Source organism: Lipotes vexillifer, unplaced genomic scaffold (assembly GCF_000442215.2).
Source record: "Lipotes vexillifer unplaced genomic scaffold, Lipotes_vexillifer_v1.1 scaffold28, whole genome shotgun sequence".
NCBI lineage: Eukaryota > Metazoa > Chordata > Mammalia > Artiodactyla > Lipotidae > Lipotes > Lipotes vexillifer.
In genome coordinates, this window is record NW_006793929.1 from 794,331 (window position 1) to 815,393 (window position 21,063).

Below are 21,063 nucleotides of genomic sequence, written 5' to 3' on the forward strand. Positions count from 1 at the left end.
GTGGCTCACGGGCCCAGCCGCTCCGCGGCATGTGGGATCCTCCCGGACTGGGGCACGAACCCGTGTCCCCCTGCATCAGCAGGCGGCTCTCAACCACTGCGCCACCAGGGAAGCCCCAACACAGCTTTTCTGTTCCAGCATGGTGCTCAATATTAGTGTCAAGTTCACATTTTTTTCCCAAAGTGTTTTATTTTCCAGTTTCTCTTACTAAGCGTCTTAACCACGTTTAAGTGTACAGTTCATTGGTATTAAATATTCATGTCATTGTGCATCCATCACCACCCACCACCTCCAGAACTTTTCCTCTTGTAAAACTAAAGCTCCATATGCCCATTAAACTAAGTCCCCGATCCCTCTCCCCCAAGCCCCGGCACCCACCCTTCTGCTTTCTGTCACTATGAACTTGACTAAGTACCTCGTATAAGTGGAATCGTACAATACTCGTCCTTTCGTGCCTGGCTCATTTCACTTAGCGTAATGTCTTTGAGGTTCATCCGTCTTATAGCCTGTGTCAGAATTTCCTTCCTCTTCAAGGATGAGTAATATTCCACTGTGGGTATATACCACAATTTGTGTGTCCACTCATCCAGCCCAAGACACCTGGGCTGCTTTCACGCTTTAACTACTATGTGTAATGCTGCTATGAACGTGGGTGTACAAATATCTCTGCGAGAAACTGCTTTCAGTTCTTTTGGGACCATACCCAGAAATGAAATCGCTAGATCATAAAGTGATTTTGTTTAATTTTTCGAGGCATACTGACTTCCACAGTGGCTGCACTATTTTACAATCCCACCAACAGGGCACAGGGTACCAACATCTGTCTTCATGTTCTCTCCAACACTTGTTATTTTCTGTTTTCTTTTTTTTTCTTTTTAACAGTAGCCATTGGAATGGGTGTGAGGTGGTGCATTGCTTACATTTTAACCTGAGACCACAATTTTATGCACCTCACGATGATTTAGTAAATGCCCTCCTCAGGAAGGAAGCGGCGACAAGCAGACACGGGAGTGAGGGGCTCCCAGGGGCCCGGGTGCATCTCGCTCAGGGTCCTTCCCACAACCCTGGGCCACACAGGAGCACGCGCCCAGCAGCCTCCCCCACCAAACTGGAGGAGGAAAGGGAAGGAAGACCCTGTTCGCAAGCGTGCCACTGACGCGGGGACCACCCCCTGCAGAGGAACGCATTTTCCCTGTTAACATAAAGTCCCTTGTATTTTCCAATGCAAGTACAAAGCTTATTCCTGTCGATGGGGAGAAGACCATTACCAAAATGAGGGGAAAAATGGTTCTAAGTGAACATAATCTCTTTTAGTTCTGTGGTTTTAGCAATCGGGGTTCTTACTGGAATAAAACAAGAAAGATTATTTTGAAAATAAACCACAGGACACCTGGCCACGACTCCCTCTGTGGCTGTGGCTTTGGCTCCCACTGTTGTAGCTGATGACTCAGGAGGCCCCCTGCGATTGGACGGGAGACACCTTCCCCAGAGAGTCCTCCTTATAAGGTCACAGCAGGATGGGTCCATTTCACAATCACACAAAATCCTTCATTTTCACCCCTGTCTGGAGGGACAGTGGATATCCACACTTGGTGAGATTTGGGTTTTTGTTTTTCTTACTGCCTGGGACTCAGGAGAGCAGACAAGATGAGCTGCTTTGCAAACGCACTGACTCCACAAATGAGGATGAATTCTCCTTCTGTGACAACGTGGGCCTTGGGTCACCCCTCTATAAACCCAAAGGACAAACATTCCCTGCCTACTCTCCACTTGGCTCCCCCTGCATTTGCAATGCCTGAGCGGATGGTCCACTCTGGCCCTGAGGCTGGGGGCCTGGGGAGGAGCTGAATGTCCCTGACACTGGACAAGGGCCTCTGTCCCCACACAACCCTGCAATAGCCATCACGGCTGGTCTTCCCTATAGGGAACCAGACTCTCGCTTCTCTCTGAACTGTCGTTCTGAGAGTCCTTGGGGCCTGGAAACACCAACACCTTCCCGATTGAGGAGAACCAAGTTCCGTCTATGATCAGTGAAGCAACCGCTGATGGGGTGGGGTGGGGTCTGGAGGAGGAGGAAAAGCTGACCTGCATTTTTACCTGCGGGCTGGCAGCATCTGGAGCTCACGTTTGCACTGCTTGCTCCCAGCCCCCCAATGTTCCTGGAGTCTGTGCTTCTGGATGATTCTGGAAGTGGGTGATTTAAGAGTCTAACAAGTGGCCCTTTGTTGGGGGAAAATATGGCTCAAAGAGCCCTGAGGAAGCAGCCTGGAATTCAGAGGCTTTTGCAGGGTGACCCTGGACACAGGGTCCTGGACACCCTGTCAGGGTCCAGGGACCCTGGACACCCTGACAGCTGCTTTACCACATTTGTCCTCAAAAAGAGAGGCCCTGCCACTGGGGGAGGGTGGCTCATGGGGAATGGGCCCCAGACACAGGGCAGGGGTGGCGGGCAGGCTGGGGGAAGCAGGGCAGGCACTGACCTCCCCGATCCCATTCAACTGTCTCCCAGGTCCTCCGAGGACACAGACCCAGAGGTGAGGGATCCAGCCCGTGGCCTCACCCACAGCAGGAGGCCTCGCCTTCTTTTGCCATCAGAGCTGTACCGTCTCCCCTGTTGTCTTTCCTTGTCACCCAGAGCAAATCAGACCTGCCAGTTTGCCACCTCGACCCCTTGTTTCCTACTCAATGGTCGGAAACCTAGATTAGGACCTCTTAGATGTAACTCTACCTTAAACATCACTAAACAGATTTCCTCAGTCGTTACCTCACGTGGTAATGCGATTTTAAAAATAATTCCATGTATTTCCTGAAAAACTCATCCCGTCAGGAAATGTCACCTTGGCAGCGTCATCAAATACTTGTTAACGAAGACCTTTCTTCGTAATAATCTCCATTAAGTTCTCTGTCAAGCATGTGGGCCTGTGTAAGGTGTCACACAGGGAAAAACCCAACAGCCTGCAATCCCATCCTTTTGGGGTTTAACGTGCCATCATATCAAATACCATGTATTACATAAATGCATTTTAAAGGGTGCTTTGTCTCCCCCTCTCGATTGGCCCCCTGTGCCCAAAAAACTATCAAGGCACAAAATATGATCACTGTGTCTTCAAAAACCACGATGATAAAGATGATAGTCTTTAAGCCTTAAAGGCTCAAATTTTGGTTTCCAATGAAGCTAGTGGATTGTTCCTACTACCCAATACTTGATAAATTCTCAGAACATTTTTTTAAAATAACATCACTACCAAAGGAGGGGTGTTGAAAAGGACAAGGTCAGCCCTGCCCAGTATGAGTGGCTCCCAGTCAGCGGACTGTGGAATTTGTGCATCACAGTGCTTTGCGGGTTTGGGAGCTGGGCTCACTCCTTAATCCTTAACAGATTTAGAAGCTACCCGCTCTCCTGTACCGTCTGTCCCAGCTAAGTGCAGAGAACCACGATGCCGGGAGAGTCAGAGAACTGTGGGGTGGAATGAGGGTGAGTCCGTCAACAATGGCTCGCCAGACACATCCCCCCAACCACGCAGCCTGAAACACACAAAGTCACATCCACTCCTGAGGCTGTGGCCACTGAGCTGCCAAGATGTGTGTGTCACGTGGTGATGACACCTTAACACGGCCAACTGTCAACTTGCCCCTCCAGTATTTTAAGGTGCTAAGGGGTGCAGGGTGGGCTTGGAATCCAGGCAATGGGCCACATCTTCTTGCTTGTCTTCTCTGCTTTCTCCTTGAGGTGGGAGAGCAGGTGTGGGTGCCCTACTGCCCTCTGACCTGCTCGCGGAGCAAACAGGGACAGGTTGACCCTAGGGCAGAATTCTGGAGAGAGGCATTCTCTGGCCTTCTGTGCAGAAACCCGCAACCTGGGCGTGTTCACTCTCAGCTACACCACAGCTCTTCCTCTGCCTTTATCTGTGGGGCTCTGGGAACCCACAACGGCAAACAAGTCAGGTAAATACTCCTCCTCCTGCCTTTGCAGGGGAGCTTCTGAACGTCCAAGTGGAAGCGACGGCTGAATATATTTCAGAGCAGCACGGAACCTGCAGGACTTGCCTGAGGATGGCCCTTGACCAGGGCACAGGGACCCTCCAAGGACACACAGGGCAGGGATGTGGCTATATACGTAATGGGTCGTAACACGGATAACTCCAACTCCATCCACCCCACAGCAAGGCTTGTCTACAAGGAGGAAATGATCAGCTGTTTCATCATTTATGTACTCATGTAACATAAATGATATGGATTTTATCACTGAGCCCACTGTATGGGTTCAGAATGGCAGCACCACGAGCTATGTTGTTTATACTAGGGGTCTCCAACCCCACCCGGTCGCGGATCGGTACCGGTCCGAGGCCTGTTAGGAACCGGGCCACAGAGCAGGAGGCGAGTGGCAGCGGGTGGGCGAGTGAAGCTCCATTTGCTGTTCCCCATCGCGCACACTACCGCTGGAACTATCCCCCGCTTCCCCTACCCCGCCACATCCCCCTCCCCGGCCCCGGTCCCGTGGAAAAATTGTCTTCCATGAAACCTGTCCCCAGTGCCAAAAAGGTTGGGGACCGCTGGTATACACACAGAAAAGTTCAATTCTTCCTCCTGGATTCCAAAGGGGGTGGGGGACTTCCAGGATCAGTTCCCCGCCCTACTGAGGTCAGAGACACCTCTCCTGCTTGTCAAACTTTCCCTGCTGCCCTGTCTACCAGCGCCACGCCTCACATTTCTACCCCTAAGCTAACAAGTTCTCAGAGTCCCAAACTCAGATGCAGGAGCCTAGACTAAGTCATATATGTTACCACTCCCTTCTCCCTCCAGCCAAATGTCATGACGATAGAAAACAGATTCAAAGCCGTTTTCCTTCTTTTAGATGAGATGCCCGGTCTGGTCATCTGCTCAGACAGGAAAAATGAGGTATAGGGTTGATTGTATCAGCCCTCTAACCATCATGGAAAATGTTCCCCAAACCACATCTCCTCAAGAGACCTGAATTTCTGCTCAAAGAATGAAAACAAATACAGTCCAAGGCCTGACAGTAGGTTCCAGTGACCTGGCTAGAATCCCTCCTGGCTGCACTGAGCATGACCCAGCACGGGAGTCTAAGGGGAACACACACAGGGGCCACTGGAGTCCCTGACAGCCCTATGTGACAGGCGCGGATGGAGTCGAGGTGGTGCAGGCTACACTTGCCTTTATGGTGGTGCCGGGGCCGATGTCGTGCAGCAAGGACATCTCTGGGGGGCTCCTGGGCAGACCGTCGTCCTCAGAGCTCATGCCAGCATCATCTCCCCGTCTGGCCGGAAGGCCCCCAGGAGGAGGTGGCGGCCCCATTTTCACATTACACTGTATTTTTAACTAGATTGGAATAAAGAACATTTGCTGTTGTTTACGTCAGCAACTTTTCTCAACAAATGCTCCCACTGCAATTCATTCATTCAAGAGATATTTTCAGCACCCTTGCCTGGGGCAGGGAACTGAACTGCGAGTCTGCCACCAGCTCTGCCGCTGTCATCTTGAAAATGAGTGGTTATAACTGAGAATGAGGTACGGGCCAATTGTAACTAACTGGGTGAGTCTTGGGAGAGCTGCGACGTGCATGCAATTGGGCTTTAAAATAGATCAAGTAAACCCAGCAGAAATCATCTTAAGACTTCCCGGTGCCTACCTGTCATACATACCCAGTGTCGCCACAGGGAAAAGTTTACCTGCAAAGCTTTAATCCGGTCACACACATTTTCTTGGGAAAAGACCCGCACCGGCCGAGGAGGGTCCTGTCCCGATTCAGGAATGAAAATACTGTCGTGTGAGAGGGCCCGGCTGCCCAGCGTGCCCCTTGACTCCCTAGGATGAAAGAAGCACTGTGACCCTCGGCTGATCCCGGGGGGCTCGGGATGGGGCTAAGGGCACATGCTACAACAAGCCTTCAGCTGCATTTATTTTTTTAAACTGTTTATGACTTCGGTTCATCCTGTCAAATACCACGGTCAATTATTAGGAGCTTTGTAGAGATAGGGATTTTTCTAACAGATCTGAAGGCTGTGTGAATTCTTTTCATTAAGGGAAAAACCAAGGTCTGACGAGGTGTGAGGTCTAGGACAGCAGGCCTGCAGAGAGGAAGGGCTGGCAGGGGGCCTGGGCTGGCTGGCAGGCTGTGCAGACTGCACTGGGTGCCCAGGGAGGGTGAGGTCTTTCCTTGTGGGCAAACATGCAGCCCCTCGGTGGGCTGGAGGCCGTGTTTGCACAGCAGGCTGAGGGCTTGCCAGACGGAGGCATCCTTACAACGTGGTCCAAAACACACATGTCCACGGCTGGGTTTGAAAGGAGAATTGCGATGTGCAAAGCCACATCCCCATCTCATTACCTGATGTGATCTGTGCAACCCAGCCTGTGTGCCAAGGTCCTGGGGCGGAGATGGTGGGCCCTTCTGGCATCACCATCCCAGCCACTTCACCAGCCCCGAGCTCAAGGCTCCAATTTGGAACTGAACCCACAGGACATTCACAAAACGTGCTAAGAGGATGTGGGAGTTATCGTCAGATTTTCCTAGCGGTGCTGGCGGCCTGAACAATAGGTGGAAGGAGGTGACTGAGACACGATGATGAAGGAAGGAAAGCCTGTCCGAAGACGCTGCCACCTTCTGCACCAACAGCCCTTCCCCTACCCCCAGCCCTGGGCATCCTGTCCTTTGTGAGGCATTAGGGACTCCTAGGTGTGACCCCGCCCCATGTTGGTTAGTGATGTTTTCTAGCTTCCTTCCAGCCGCTAGAGTAAGTTTGCAAGTGGGGAACCGGCAGCTCACAAATGTCCTCACATTTCTGGGAGAGAGTGAGGCCGAGTGAAAGAACCAGGAGGGCCTCCTGCCAATGGCAGCTGTTGTCACAAAGATCAAATGCACACCTGGGCTTCCCTCCCACAGCGGGCAGCCCATGGCCACACCCTCTGGAAACCATAATCACTGCCCAAACACCTCCACTCTGGGTGTAACTAGAATTCAAGACAGTGTGAAAAGGCCGCTGCAAAGACACAAAATGCTATATGCTCAAGGCCATTGACTACAGCATCATTTATAGATGCAAAAGACTGGAAACAGCCCACATGTCCCTCAGCAGATACCTGAATAAACTATGGGACATGATATACTAGAGGCTCTGCAGCTGACCAAAGGGGTGAGGGGCAACCCTGTGTGCAGGTAGACCAAGACTCTACTAAGTGAAAAATAAAAACGGAGTGCAGACAGTGCTGTGTTAGCTCTGTGTGGGAAAGGGTGTATGAACACATACAAACATATGTGTGTTTGCGTATATTTTTTAAAAATAAAAATAGAAAGATAAGGAACCAATGAATAAAAATAGTCTCCTTTAGGGCTTCCCTGGTGGCGCAGTGGTTGAGAGTCCACCTGCCGATGCAGGGGACACGGGTTCGTGCCTGGTCCGGGAAGATTCCACATGCCGCGGAGCGGCTGGGCCCGTGAGCCATGGCCGCTGAGCCTGTGCGTCCGGAGCCTGTGCTCCGCAACGGGAGAGGCCACAGCAGTGAGAGCTGGTCCGGGAAGATCCCACATGCCGCGGAGCGGCTGGGCCCGTGAGCCATGGCCGCTGAGCCTGTGCGTCCGGAGCCTGTGCTCCGCAACGGGAGAGGCCACAGCAGTGAGAGGCCCGCGTACCGCAAAAAAAAAAGTCTCCTTTAAGGAGAAGGATAGAACAAGACGGGACTCAGGGTACCAAGGTTTCTACTTATACTTAAAATGTTGTCTTTGAAACTATAAAAACATTTTGCATTGTTAAAAGACAAAATCAAACAAAAAGGGAAATCAGCCTCTAAAACTAGAAAACGAACAGAAGGAAACAAGTCTAATTTTATATAAGGTTGTCAGCATAAACACAGAGAAAAGAATGATTTCAAGTGACTTTAACTCGACATCCAAGTGACTCTTGACTCTACATCTGTAATAGGATAAATTCTAAGAACAAAAAGCACAAAGACAGCAAATTGTACTTGGTAGTCTTAGTAGCAATATTGGTTAAAAAAAAACAGTGCAGAACAATCTTTATAGTATGTAACCTCCATGTGGGAAAGGAGGAAATGAGATTATTATACGTACATTAAATGATGAAGAAAATAAATAATTTTGTTCGTATCATTAGGAACCAAGATTTCCAGTAAAAGAGAAAAGTGACTTCAAACAAAGAATCAAAGAAGCAACAAGTCTGTCTAAATAAATTTGAACTGGAAATACCAGTGAATTAATGATTTATTTTTCTCTTAAAAAAACATATTTCCTAGCTACATCTACTGGAAAGGTCTAGAAGTAATGACAGCCAACTAACAATCATCAGCCCTGGCAGGCAGATTGTGGTCGCTAAAAACCATTTCACACTAAAAGGAAATGGCTGATTACAGGTCTAGGGCAGGAAACGTACAAACTAACTTGGGATTTCTCATCATGCAAGAAAGCAAAGAAGCTTCCAGAGACAAATGGGGTCATGTCAAAAGAACCAGGAGCTAATCTGAAGTGACTCTCAGTAGCATAAGATGGGACAGTGTGAGCATAAAAATGAACAGAGACTGTCATGGGTTAGGGCACATCAAATATATAAAAATCCATGCATTCACAATGATAGTCAAGAAAAAAAAGAAAAGAAAAAAATAAAACTCATCACTCAGTTTTGGAAGTTTGCTAGGGTACCAGGTCATTACTCTGAAGGTAGATGGATAAAAGGAGAACCAAGCATTACCCTGCTTTTCCTGTACAACTTGTATTTCAGAGCAACCAAGGAGTTGATGAAGGAAAGGTCTTCTGCATAGACGAATGCTGGCTAGCACATGCAGGATGAATGATCGAATTAGAAAAACCACCATTTTACACTGAAATAATGGATCTAGTAATGATCATCAGCAGGTGTAAAAACTATCAGGTGAAGGTTCGTGGATGGATCACACTGAGAGAGACCCCCTGAACCCACTGCTTAATCTCAGCATCACCAGAAGTGGGACAAACACAAAGCATGTGCCTTGTGAGGTGATGTGACAGTAAGTATACAGGACCGTCTTGAATCTAAATCTAATTAAATATCTAGATCCAGCTATCATTCTACAAGAAATTCAGAGAATATAGACATGAGTTTAATCATACCAAAAGAAAGCAAATCCAGATTGTGGGATATTCTCCATCTGATTGGTGACATGAAACAAAGCAGGAAGGGTGAAGTAAAATTGTTATAGATGAAGATTATTATAGATTATAGATTATTATAGATTAAGAGATCAAGAAGCATAACCCCACTGACACAATAAATGGGCATCAACGTTTTAAACCCACAGGGTTTCATGTGGTTTGTCAGCCTTAATGTACCTTGGTTAAGTGGACATTTTTGCCCATGGTGATGGATGAGAAGTTGCTACAGAGTCTAGAAGGCTCACGGACTCTTCAAAGAGGCAAAAGAGTACCTTTACATTTTTGTCTCTTGTACGGTCAATTACTCTATGACACAGGAACCAAGAATATATCATGGGGAAAGGACAGCCTCTTCAATAAACAGTGTCGGGAAAACTTGGACACCCACATGCAAAAGAATGAAACTGGACCACTATCTTATACCATACACAAAAATCAAAATGTTTATTAAAGACCTGAACATAAGACCTGAAACCGTAAAACTCCTAGAAGAAAACATAGCTCTTTGACATTGCTCTTGGCAATGACTTCTTGGATTTGACACCAAAAGCAATGGCAACAAAATCAAAAATAAACAAGTGGGGGCTTCCCTGATGGCGCAGTGGTTGAGAGTCCGCCTGCCGATGCAGGGGACGTGGCTTCGTGCCCCGGTCCGGGAAGATCCCACGTGCCGCGGAGCGGCTGGGCCTGTGAGCCGTGGCCGCTGAGCCTGCACATCTGGAGCCTGTGCTCCGCAACGGGAGAGGCCACAACAGTGGGAGGCCCGTGTACCGCAGAAAAATAAATAAATAAATAAATAAACAAGTGGGACTACATCAAATTAAAAAGCTTCTGTGGCACAATACTTTAAATCAACTATATTTCAATTAAAAAAAAAAAAAGCTTCTACACAGCAAAGGGAACCATCAACAAAATGATAAGGCAATTTACAGAATGGGAGAAAATATTTGCAAATCTATATCTGGTAAGGGGTTAATATCCAAAATATTTAAAGGCCTCATACAACTCAATAGCAAAAACCCAATCCAATTAAAAAATGAGAAGATCTAAATAGACATTTCTCCAAAGAAGACAACAGACGGCCAACAGGTACATGAAAAGAAGCTCAACACCACTAATCATCAAAGAAATGCAAATCAAAAACAGGAGACAAAGCTTCAGATCTGTTAGAAGGGCTTTTACAAAAATGACAGGAGATAAGTGGTAGCGAGGATGTAGAGAAAAGGGAACCCTTTTGCACTATTGGTGGGAATGTAAGTTGGGGCAGTCGCTATGGAGAACAGTATGGAGGTTCCTCAAAAAATTTAAAATAGAACTCTCATATGATCCAGCAATCCTGCCTCTGGGCATTTATCTGAAGGAAATGAAAACAGGATGTTGAAGAGATATCTGCACCCCCATGTTCATCGCAGCATGATTCACAATAGCCAAAATATGGAAACAACAATTTGATGTCCATCAATGGGTGAATGGATAAAGAAGATGTGGTACATATATACAACAGCATATTATTTAGTCATGAGAAAGAAGGACATCCTGCCATTTTTAACAACATGGATGGACCTTGAGGGAATTATGCTGAGTGAGATCAGACAGAGAACAAAAAATACTCTATGATCTCACTCACATGTGGAATCTAAAAAAGCCAAACTCATAGAAACAGAGTAGAATGGTGGTTACCGGGGGCTGGGGGGTGGGGGAAATGGGGACATGTTGGTCAAAGAGTAAAAACTTCCAGCTATAAGATGAGTAAGTTCTGGGGATCTACAGCACAGTGATTATAGTTAATTATACTGTATTATATACTTGAAAATTGCTACGAGAGTAGATCTTAAGTGTTCTCACCACAAAAAAGAAACGGTAATTAGGTGACGTGATGCAGGTATTAGCTAATGTTATGGTGGTAATCATGTGGCAGCATGTAACCGTATTAAATCAACACGTTGTACACCATAAAACTCCCATAACATTATATGTCAATGATCTCTCAATAAAGCTGGGAAAAAAAGAGAGAAAGCTCTTGTCTCACCTCTGCGCTGTTCTCTAAGGACATTACTTGTACTTCCCGGGTGTCATCATAACTCCACCCCAAGCTTCCTCTCCTAGCATCACTCTAGCAAACTTTCACCAGTAATTGAAGACCCGCCCCTGCCAGGTGCTGAGAATATAAAAATGAAAGGGGCACTGTCCCCACTCTCCATGGGCTCTGGTGATAGATGATGGACAAGTGGACAGGTCATTTCAGCCCAGCTCACCCCTCCTGCTGTGTTCTTATTCCTTGGCTGGAGGGGCCGCTGAGTGTTCTGGTCGAGAGACGGGGAGGGTAGAGGCGAGTGTTATTATGTCCCTGGGGCTGGCCCAGTGAAGACATGTAACAGTGAGCAATTCATTCTATATGATAATGTCTTGCTCCCCAAGAGTTTGGAGCTGCCTTAAAACTGCGTGTATAGCCCGTCCTCTCCACTCTTCACAAGGTCCCATGTGGGTGCCTCCTACTCCCAGCCAGCACCAGAAAAAGAAACAACTTAAAGCTCAAATCTCTCCTCTTTAGTCGTTTGGTGCCACCAAGCGGTCAGTGTAATTTCTACTCCTTTAGAAACAGGCAAGGAGACTGGTGAGGAAGGAGGGGACAGGACCCCTCACGGGGATGCTGAAGCCCATGACCCCATCTCAGCACGGTCTGTCTCCCAATCCCAGGGTCATTATGCCTTATCCTCAAATTAAGGTGCCCATGTTGCTTAAAAGAAACAAAGCCTTGGGCTTCCTAGGTGACACAGTGGTTGAGAGGCCGCCTGCCGACGCAGGGGACACGGGTTAGTGCCCCGGTCCAGGAGGATCCCACACGATGCGGAGCGGCTGGGCCCGTGAGCCATGGCCGCTGAGCCGGTGCGTCTGGAGCCTGTGCTCCGCAACGGGAGAGGCCACAACAGTGAGAGGCCTGCGTACCGCAAAAAAAAAAAAAAAAAAGAAACAAAGCCTGACATGGCAACAAATCTGGTTTTGGTTTTGGTTTTCTTTTTTCCCTTTTACTCACAGAAATAACTGCTGGAATGACCAAAGCATATATATTATAACTATATTTTGATGAGGTACAAGTTACAAAAATACAGATTTCTTCACGAGACTTCCCCGTATTTCATACCTATTGAAATATGGGTTTCTGTTCTTCCTAACAATATTTTTGGATGATTTTTCTAAGACTGAACAGCAAGAAGCCTTCCCCCTACTCCTCTCTCTCTCCAATGGAAAGTTTTCTTATTGGGTTACTGAGGACTCAGGCTTAGAGAGAGGTATTTTTCTGGTATAGTATCCAGGTCCTAAAAAGAGTTTTAAGTCAAAGTAAATGAGGGATTACTTCCTAATCTTGCTACTTTCAGCTGTAGGACACTGGGCAAATTTTCCAAAATTTCTCTAAAGCTTGGTTTGTTCATTTATAAAATGGTATATCTTACCTCCTCTTCCATAATTATGTAGACTTTTTTATTTATTTATTTTTGCGGTACGCGGGCCTCTCACTGTTGTGGCCGGGGCATGAACCCGTGTCCCCTGCATCGGCAGGCAGCCTCTCAACCACTGCACCACCAGGGAAGCCCTAGACTTTTAATATATACACACCTGGCACATAGCAGGTACCTGATAATGTTCCCCTGACCCCGCTCCAACTTTCTCCATCCCTATGTACGAAAAGACAGAAAACACCATATCTATGGAGGAACCTCCAGTGGAATCACCTAGGAGGAAAGTAAGCTCAGAAATCCACCAAGTTACCACGACAACGAGCCCAAGTATTCGGGTCCTCCTGTGACCCCTCCTGCCCCCTTGGAACACACAAGCCTGAAGGATGGAAAAGGCAACTTACTCCAGCTCATCCTCTGAGTAGTAGCCCACTGGCCCTGACTCGATGGCAATGACCTCATTCTTCGCCTGGCTTTGTTTCCAGGTGCTACTCTCTGTGGAAGGAGATTCCTTTCTCTTCTTCTTCCCAAAGAACTTCTTAAACGTTTTGAATTTGGACTTTTTCTTTCCTACACAAAAAGAATGCATGTGAGTATTTACCAGACACGTATGAGATGTGCACGAGGAGAGAAAGTAAGATTTCTGTCCGTGCATCAATTATTCGCTCCTGAAAAGGCCTTTTACCACACAGGAGGTTGTGAAGCACACAGCGTACCATTTTTGCACACCTGAAAACATCTTGATTTCTGTCTATTTTGGACATTGAATAAAAGAACCAAGAAAGCTTTGGAGCATGCTCACAGAATCAAGGCACAAGCAACTTCCCTCTTGCTTGAAATCAACACTTTTTTAACATATCTTTCACTTCCTTGGTTCAATTTATTCCTAAAGAGTTTATTTTTTTGATGCAACCATGCTTTTTATTTCTATTACCATACGTTTGTTTTGCCCATTCTTGAATTCACACAGCACATCCTGTATGAGTAGAATCATACAGCATATACTCTTGTGTGTGGCTTCTTTCCCTCATATACCGCTTTTGACACTTTGCATGGTGATGCGTGCATTTTGCATTCTTCCTCTTTTTCTAAACTGCTAAGTAATATTCCACTGTATAAATGAAATCAGGTTTTAATCCCTAAAATAAAAATAGTCAAAAGCAAAAATTCCTGATGAGGTAAAGCCCGTAAATGATAACCTAAATTATTTTCCAAGATAATCCTCAAGTGCTAATACATATACATATACATATATATATATATATATATATATATATATATATATATATATATATATATATATATATATATATAAGCATTTCACAGATAGGTTCAGATTGGAGTCTCATAATAAGAGACTCCTGAGATGAGCAGAAAAATAATGATTAATAACTAACCTTATTGTATAGATTAAAACACACAAACACTCTGATGCTTAGAGAGATTGCACAGCTTGTAAGCAGGGGGGCCAGCCCTAGAAGCCTGAACTTGGGAGCCCCAGGCTGGCCTTCCCCTTTTCCACTGTTCACCACTTCAGTGCAAGTAACACTGAGACATGGCAGCAGCTCCCACCCTCTATCCCTTATCCACATCCTTCCAGTCTCTGGGAAAGAGATGTTGCGATGTCACCTACAGTTGACACTTTCCAGAAATCCCCGTGGTCCCAAAGGAACTATCTGTCTCAGGTGACTATGGTGAAACCTCCAAAAACCATTAGCGATTCTGAGATAGCGGCAATGTGTCCCCTGTCCTGACAGCCGACAATCGGAAAAAGCAGAGGGTCCCACACAGGGAGAGGAAGCGGCACGACTTCTCCTTGTTTAAGCTTTCTGACTCGGAGATGAGGGTGAAGATCTCTCCACAGCTTCTGCTGGCCACACACCGCTTCATGGCCACAGGTATGATGACTCTGCCCTCCCGCATCTCCACCCCAGGCAGGTAAGGCAGCTCTGGAGGGTGGGACCCAGGCACCAATCACTTTTAATACCTTACGACCTAATTCCAATTCTGGGAGTGAGAACCACTGTTACAGGAGAGGAGGTCATCTTAGGTGGGGCGACAGGACTCCACATACTGTCATTTTCAGCCTCAGGCCTGATCTTCTTGGTGGGGAAGTGAGCATAATGCAACTCTGCTTTTCTCTCTTCTACTCGAAAAAAGGGCTGAGGAATTCACCACTGCACTTTCCCTTCCTCCACCTGCTTCAAGGCAGGAGTTGGTGGGCCCCAGAGGGTTCATCAGGGAGGGACAGGCGGATGTCCTGTGCAGCCACAAATGCCCTGGGGCCCAGACCCTCCAGGGGCCATGTAGGCCTGTGAGCTACGAGTTCTTCAAATACAGATGTGGATTGTGAACACTGGAATCTTTAGAAAGAAAAAAAAAAGAGAGGATCCAAAGATAAACTTCTTCCTGTGAAGAAAGTAAAGTTTGTCTTTGAACCGTCTAACCTTCTCGTCCATGCCTAATTGATGTGCTGACCTAGAATGATCACACACATTACTAAGCTCAATATTTAATTAATCTAACATGTATTTATTGAGTATATAATGAGTGCTAGTACTGTTCCAGTTACTAAAAAGTAGAAAATTTTAAATTGGACCTTCTAAGAGAGTTACAGATGTAGAAAATAAACTTACAATTACCAGGGGGTAAGAGTGGGGAGGGATAAATTGGAAGATTGGGATTGACACATACACACTACTATATATGAAATAGACAACTAATAAGGACCTACTGAATAGCATAGGGAACTCTACTCAGTACTCTGTAGTGGCCTATGTGGGAAAAGGATCCAAAACAGGGTAGATATATGTATATGTATAACAGAATCGCTTTGCTGTACTGCAGAAACTAACACAACATTGTAAATCAACTATATTTCAATAAAATAGATTTTTTTAAAATCCTCAAGTGCCCATGATTTTGGCAGCTCGGCAAAGTCCATTCCTTTCCTTCTGAATATGAGAACTAACAACAGAAGGACGGAACATCACAGGTTACCAGGATGCTTGCTGTCTAATAGATCCTGAAAATTTGCTAACAATTTATTTGTTTGATAAGTAAATCATTCTGTAAGCTGAATTCCTTTTTTAATAAATTTACTTTTATTTATTTATTTATTTATTTTTGGCTGCATTGGGTCTTGGTTGCTGTGCCCGGCTTTCTCTAGTTGCGGCAAGCAGGGGCTACTCTTCGTTGCGGTGCGCGGGCTTCTCATTGCAGTGGCTTCTCTTGTTGCAAAGCACGAGCTCTAGGCATGCGGGTTTCAGTAGTTGTGGCATGCGGGCTCAGTAGCTGTGGCTCGCGGGCTCAGTAGTTGTGGCGCACAGGCTTAGTTGCTCCACGGCATGTGGGATCTTCCCGGACCAGGGCTCAAACCTGTATCCCCTGCATTGGTAGGCAGATTCTTAGCCACTGTGCCACCAGGGAAGTCCCTGAATTCCTTTTTAAAACACCAGGATCTTTATATTTGGTTTATGTTCATGCCCCCCTTGGGAAGTTTACATGATCTTGCCTTAATGTGGAGAATTTCTTAGGATTACTCTATAGTTGGAGTACCTATATTACCTTAGGTGGAGCAGATCCCTGCCCAAAAGGAAATGAGTTTTACAGCCAAGTTTTCTTAACTTACAGTAGAAGTTTCCTTACCTTTATAATCTCAAAACATTTATGTTGTTAACTGATTGGTCTCAAAGAGAGCTTATCATTTGGAAAGCCTCTTCAGAGTTTTCTGCATCTGCCAGGACACCATCTGGCCTTTGCCTAGTTGCCAAATAGGTACGCACCCCTGAAGGTCTGCACAAACACGCAGCCTCACGATCCTTTACAGTCAAAGATGCTCCTTCGGGATTAAAGCAAGTGGCTACCAACACCCGGAGTACAGCCGTTGAACACTTGTTTGATTTGCCATAATTAGTTGGCCATCCACTGGAGGCCCGTTTGTGTTATATCTGTTAGGCTGCTAGGCTTTTTCATTCAATTTCTTTAATGGTTATAGGAACTATTTGGGTTTTCTATTTCTTGAATTTGTTTTATTGTTTCATTTTTCTAGAAATTTGTCTTTATTTCCCACATTTTCAAATGCACTGGCATATAGTTGTTAATATCCTCTTATTATCTTAGCATCCGTACTATCTAAAATAAAGCCCCCTTTTCTCAGCCCTGATATTATCTGTCCCTCCTTTTTTCCTGGATCAATTACACAAGAGGTTTGTCAATATCATTTGCCTTAAAAAAAGTTTGGCTTTGTTAATTCTCTCTACTGAATGTTTATTTTTTTATTGGACTAATTTCTGTTCTAGTTTTTCCTTCCTTCCTCCTACTTTTTTCAGGTTTACTTTGCTATCTTTTTAAACTTCTTGAAATGAATACTTGGCTCATCAATTTTTAGGCTTTCTGTTTTTATAATACACACATTTAAGGCAATGCATTTCCTTCTAAATCTGTTTTAGCTGCATCTACATGTTTTTTCTTCTTTTTAAAAATATTTGTTTATTTATTTATTTGGCTGTACCAGGACTTAGTTGTGGCACACTGGATCTTCCTTGCACCACACGGGCTCTTTTAGTTGCAGCACACTGGGCTCCTAGTTGTGGCATGCGTCATCTTTTTTTTTTTTTTTTTTTTTCTAGTTGCGGCTATCGGAATTCTAAGTTGCGGCACGCATGAGGGATCTAGTTCCTTGACCACGGATCGAACCCAGGCCCCCTGCATTGGGAGTGTGGAGTCTTAACCACTGGACCCCCAGGGAAGTCCCTGCATCTACATGTTTTGATATATAGTTTCCTTACTATTTGCTTGAAAATATTTTCCAATTTTCATTATAATACCTTTTTTGGACCTATAGGTTATTTAGAAAAGTATGTCAATATCCAAGCACTTGGGGATTTTCTTATTATCTTTGTTACTGAGCTCTAGCTTAATTGCACTGTGGCCAGAGAACATACCCTGCATGATTTGAATCTGTTCAAATTTGCTGAGACTTGCTTTATGACTTACCATATATTTGTAAATGTTCCTAGAGCACTTGAAATAATGTATTTTCTTCAATGTTCTATATACATCGATTAGGATAGGCCTTTTTCTTTTTAATTGTGTTGTCCAAGTACTTTGTCTTTAATTTTTAATACATTTGTCCTATCAATTAGGTGTATTAAAAAAAACCCACTCTGACTGTAGATTTATCATTATTTAACTGTCAATTTCTACTCCATAAATTTTGACATTATGTTGATAAATGCCATAGAAAGGTAAAATTAATATCTTCCTGGGGAAGTGAACCTATTGTGAAATGACCCTCTTTATTTTTAGTAATGCTTTTTGCCTTAAATTTTATTTTGATTGCTATTGATACAGCTATGCCAGCTTCCTCTGGCCCAGTGTTGCAAGATTCATTTTTTTCTATCCCTTTTACCTTCAACTTTTCTGAATCATTATATTTAAGAGATATAGAGTTTTAGTAAGTCAATTTGAGCTTTAAACTTCTAACTGGAACAATTAATATAACTAGCTACTGACACTTATTCTAATTACTGATATGTTAATAAAAACAAGTCTACCATCTCTGCGGTTTTTCTTAACCTCCTTTCTTGCTGTCTTCCGGACTAACTGACTTTAAAAAATTATTCCGTATCTTCCCACTTCTAGTTTGTAAACTTTGCCTTTTACCTCTGTTCTTTCACAGGTTACCCTAGAAATTATACCACACATTCTATTAAGGGACAAAACAAGAAAGTTAGAATACTTTAATCCTATGTTTATGCTCTATTGTTCTGATCTTTAAAAACCCAAAAGATATTATTCCATGTTCATTTAGATGTGTTTGCTTGTCTCTCATTTTCTTTGCTTATCATTCCTTCCTGTGTCCAAATCCTCCATCAAGGATGATTTTCCTTCCACCTGAAGGGAGATTCCTTTAGAATCTGAGGGTCTCCTGGTGACAAACTCAGTTTTTGTTTATCTGAAAATGCCCTTATTTCTCCTTCATTCCTAAAATATCGTATTCCTAGGTTTAACATTCTAGGTTGGCAGATATTTTTTCTGAGTTATGCTTTCAGTAACATTGAAGACATTATTTCACTGTTTTGTGGCTTCTGTCCTGTGGTCAAGAACTGTCAGTTTTTTGTTCCTTCGAAGGTAATCTTTTTTCTCAGCCTAATTTTAAGATTTTTCATTTTTGTCTTTGGTTTTCTACATTTTCATTCTATGTGGATTTCCTTTTATTTATCCTTTTTGGGGATTCATTCAGTTTCTTAAATCTGTGGACTGGGGCGTCTTTTGTGTGTTTTTTTAAGTCAATTCCAGAAAATTCTCAGCTATTCTCTCCTCTCCTGAGACTGTGCTCAAATGCATGTTACACCCTTTCACTTATCTCTATGCTTCTTGTTCTCTTTCTGTATTTTCCTTCTTTTTACCACTCTGTGATACATTCTGTATACTATCTTGTGCTCTCTCTTGAGTTGATATAATCTGCTATTAAACTCATCCACTTAATTTTTAATTGTAATAGTTTTACTTATTTCTAAAAAATCCACTTGATAGTTTTTCAAATCTGGTACCTCATTTAAAAGTTGTTTTAAAAATTACATCAGTAAAATTGACTCTTTTGGGTGTATACAGAGTTGAATAATCACCACCAAAATCAAGATACATCATCATTGTGCTGTCTTTTGTAGTCAAACCCTTCCCCTACCTTTAACCCCTGGAGAGCACTGATATCTTCTCTGTTCTTATAGCTTTGCCTTTTCCAGTATGTCATATAGAGTGATTCAGACAGTATGTATCCTTTTGATTCTGGCTTTTTTTCACTTACCACCATGCATTAGAGATTCATCCACGTTGTTACATCAATCAATAGCTTGTTCCTTATTATTGCTGAGTACTGTTCCATTATATAGATATAAACAAAGTGGTAAACAAAATGAAAATTGTTATAGGTTTTTGCATAAACATAAGGTTTCACTTCTCTTAGGTAAATACCTAGGAGTGGGATTGGTGGCTCATAGACTAAGTGTGTATTTAATTTTATAAGAAACTGCTAGGGGCTTCCCTGGTGGCGCAGTGGTTGAGAGTCCGCCTGCCGATGCAGGGGACTCGGGTTCGTGCCCCGGTCCAGGAAGACCCCACATGCCGCGGAGCGGCTGGGCCCGTGAGCTATGGCCGCTGAGCCTGCACGTCCGGAGCCTGTGCTCCGCAACGGGAGAGGCCACAACAGTGAGAGGCCCACGTACTGCAAAAAAAAAAAAAGAAACTGCTAAAATACTTTCCAAAGTGGCTGTACCATTTGCATTTTCATCAGCAATATGTGAGAGTTCCAGTTGCTCTGCATCCTCACCAGCAGTTGTTTCTGTTTTTGTTTTGCCATTCTAATAGGTGTATAGTGGTATCTCGGTGTAGTTTTAATTTGCATTAACTAATGACTATTGATGTTGAGCAGTTTTTCATGTGCTTTTTTGCCATCTGTGTATCTTCTTAAATAAAGCATCTTTTAAAACCTTTTGCCTATTTTTAATTGGGTTGTTAGTTTTCTTACTGTCGAATCTCGAGTGTTCTTGTCAAATGTGATTTGCAAATATCTTCTCCCAGTCTGTGACTTGACTTTTCATTTTCTTAACAGTGTCTCTTACAGAGCAAAAGTTTTAAATTTTGATAAAGTCCATTTTATCGACTTTTAGGGACTGAGTTGTCATATCTATGAACTCTTATCTAATCCTTGGTCATAAATATTTTCTCCTATATTTTCTTTTAAAGCGTTTATAGTATTACATTTACGACTGATATATTTTAAATTAATCTTTGTATACTCATTTGAGTTCAAATAAACTTTGAGCTCTCAAAGTTCATTTTTTTACATATGAGTGTCCAATTGCTTTAGCACCATTTGTTGAAAAGACAATTACCAGCGCATCTACTGAAATGTGACAGAGGAAAAGTAGTCCTAATATAGAATAATAAGGAAAATCTATCTGTAATATATGAAATAAAGTCTCTAATGAAATTAGTATCTGAAGCTAAGAGATAAGCGCTAGGATTTAATATTATTGGAAGCTGTTCCCCTGAACTACCTCAAAGACAATCACTACTAACACTTTGACTTAAAACAAGAGAGAGAGAGGGAGAACTCTGTCACCAAAATAAGGTGAGTAAAAATGGCTGATACGGGAAAAGGCACACGTGGGGAGATTAACGTTTTCTAATGTCAGTTTTACAACTCTATAAAGACATACAGAGCAATCTATGGATAACAGTAAACCAATCGCATAACTGGGTAGCTCTTGGAATGTGTTATGAGATGATGATTGATGGGCTTGGAATTTAGCTCAGTAGAAAGTGCAATAAAGATCTCCTGAAGGAGAATAAAAGCCATAAAAGAGGAATCAAAGGCTCTCTCTTGATATCATTATTTCTTCTGGATGATTAGACCATCCAATACTCTGCCCGACGTCCTGC

At 44.0% G+C, this 21,063-nt stretch overlaps 1 protein-coding gene across 1 annotated transcript in view; it reads right to left on the bottom strand.

Moving 5' to 3' along the window:
• The window catches only part of CRACDL (CRACD like), a 46,763-nt gene that overhangs the window by 25,256 nt on the left and 444 nt on the right, over positions 1–21,063 (bottom strand). The window contains exons 2-5 of the mRNA XM_007466895.1: positions 13,020–13,185; positions 5,691–5,826; positions 5,170–5,340; positions 397–415 (exon numbers count right to left, since the gene is read on the bottom strand). Of these exons, the coding sequence (XP_007466957.1) occupies positions 397–415; positions 5,170–5,340; positions 5,691–5,826; positions 13,020–13,185 (492 nt within the window). The remainder of the gene's footprint in view (positions 1–396; positions 416–5,169; positions 5,341–5,690; positions 5,827–13,019; positions 13,186–21,063) is intronic.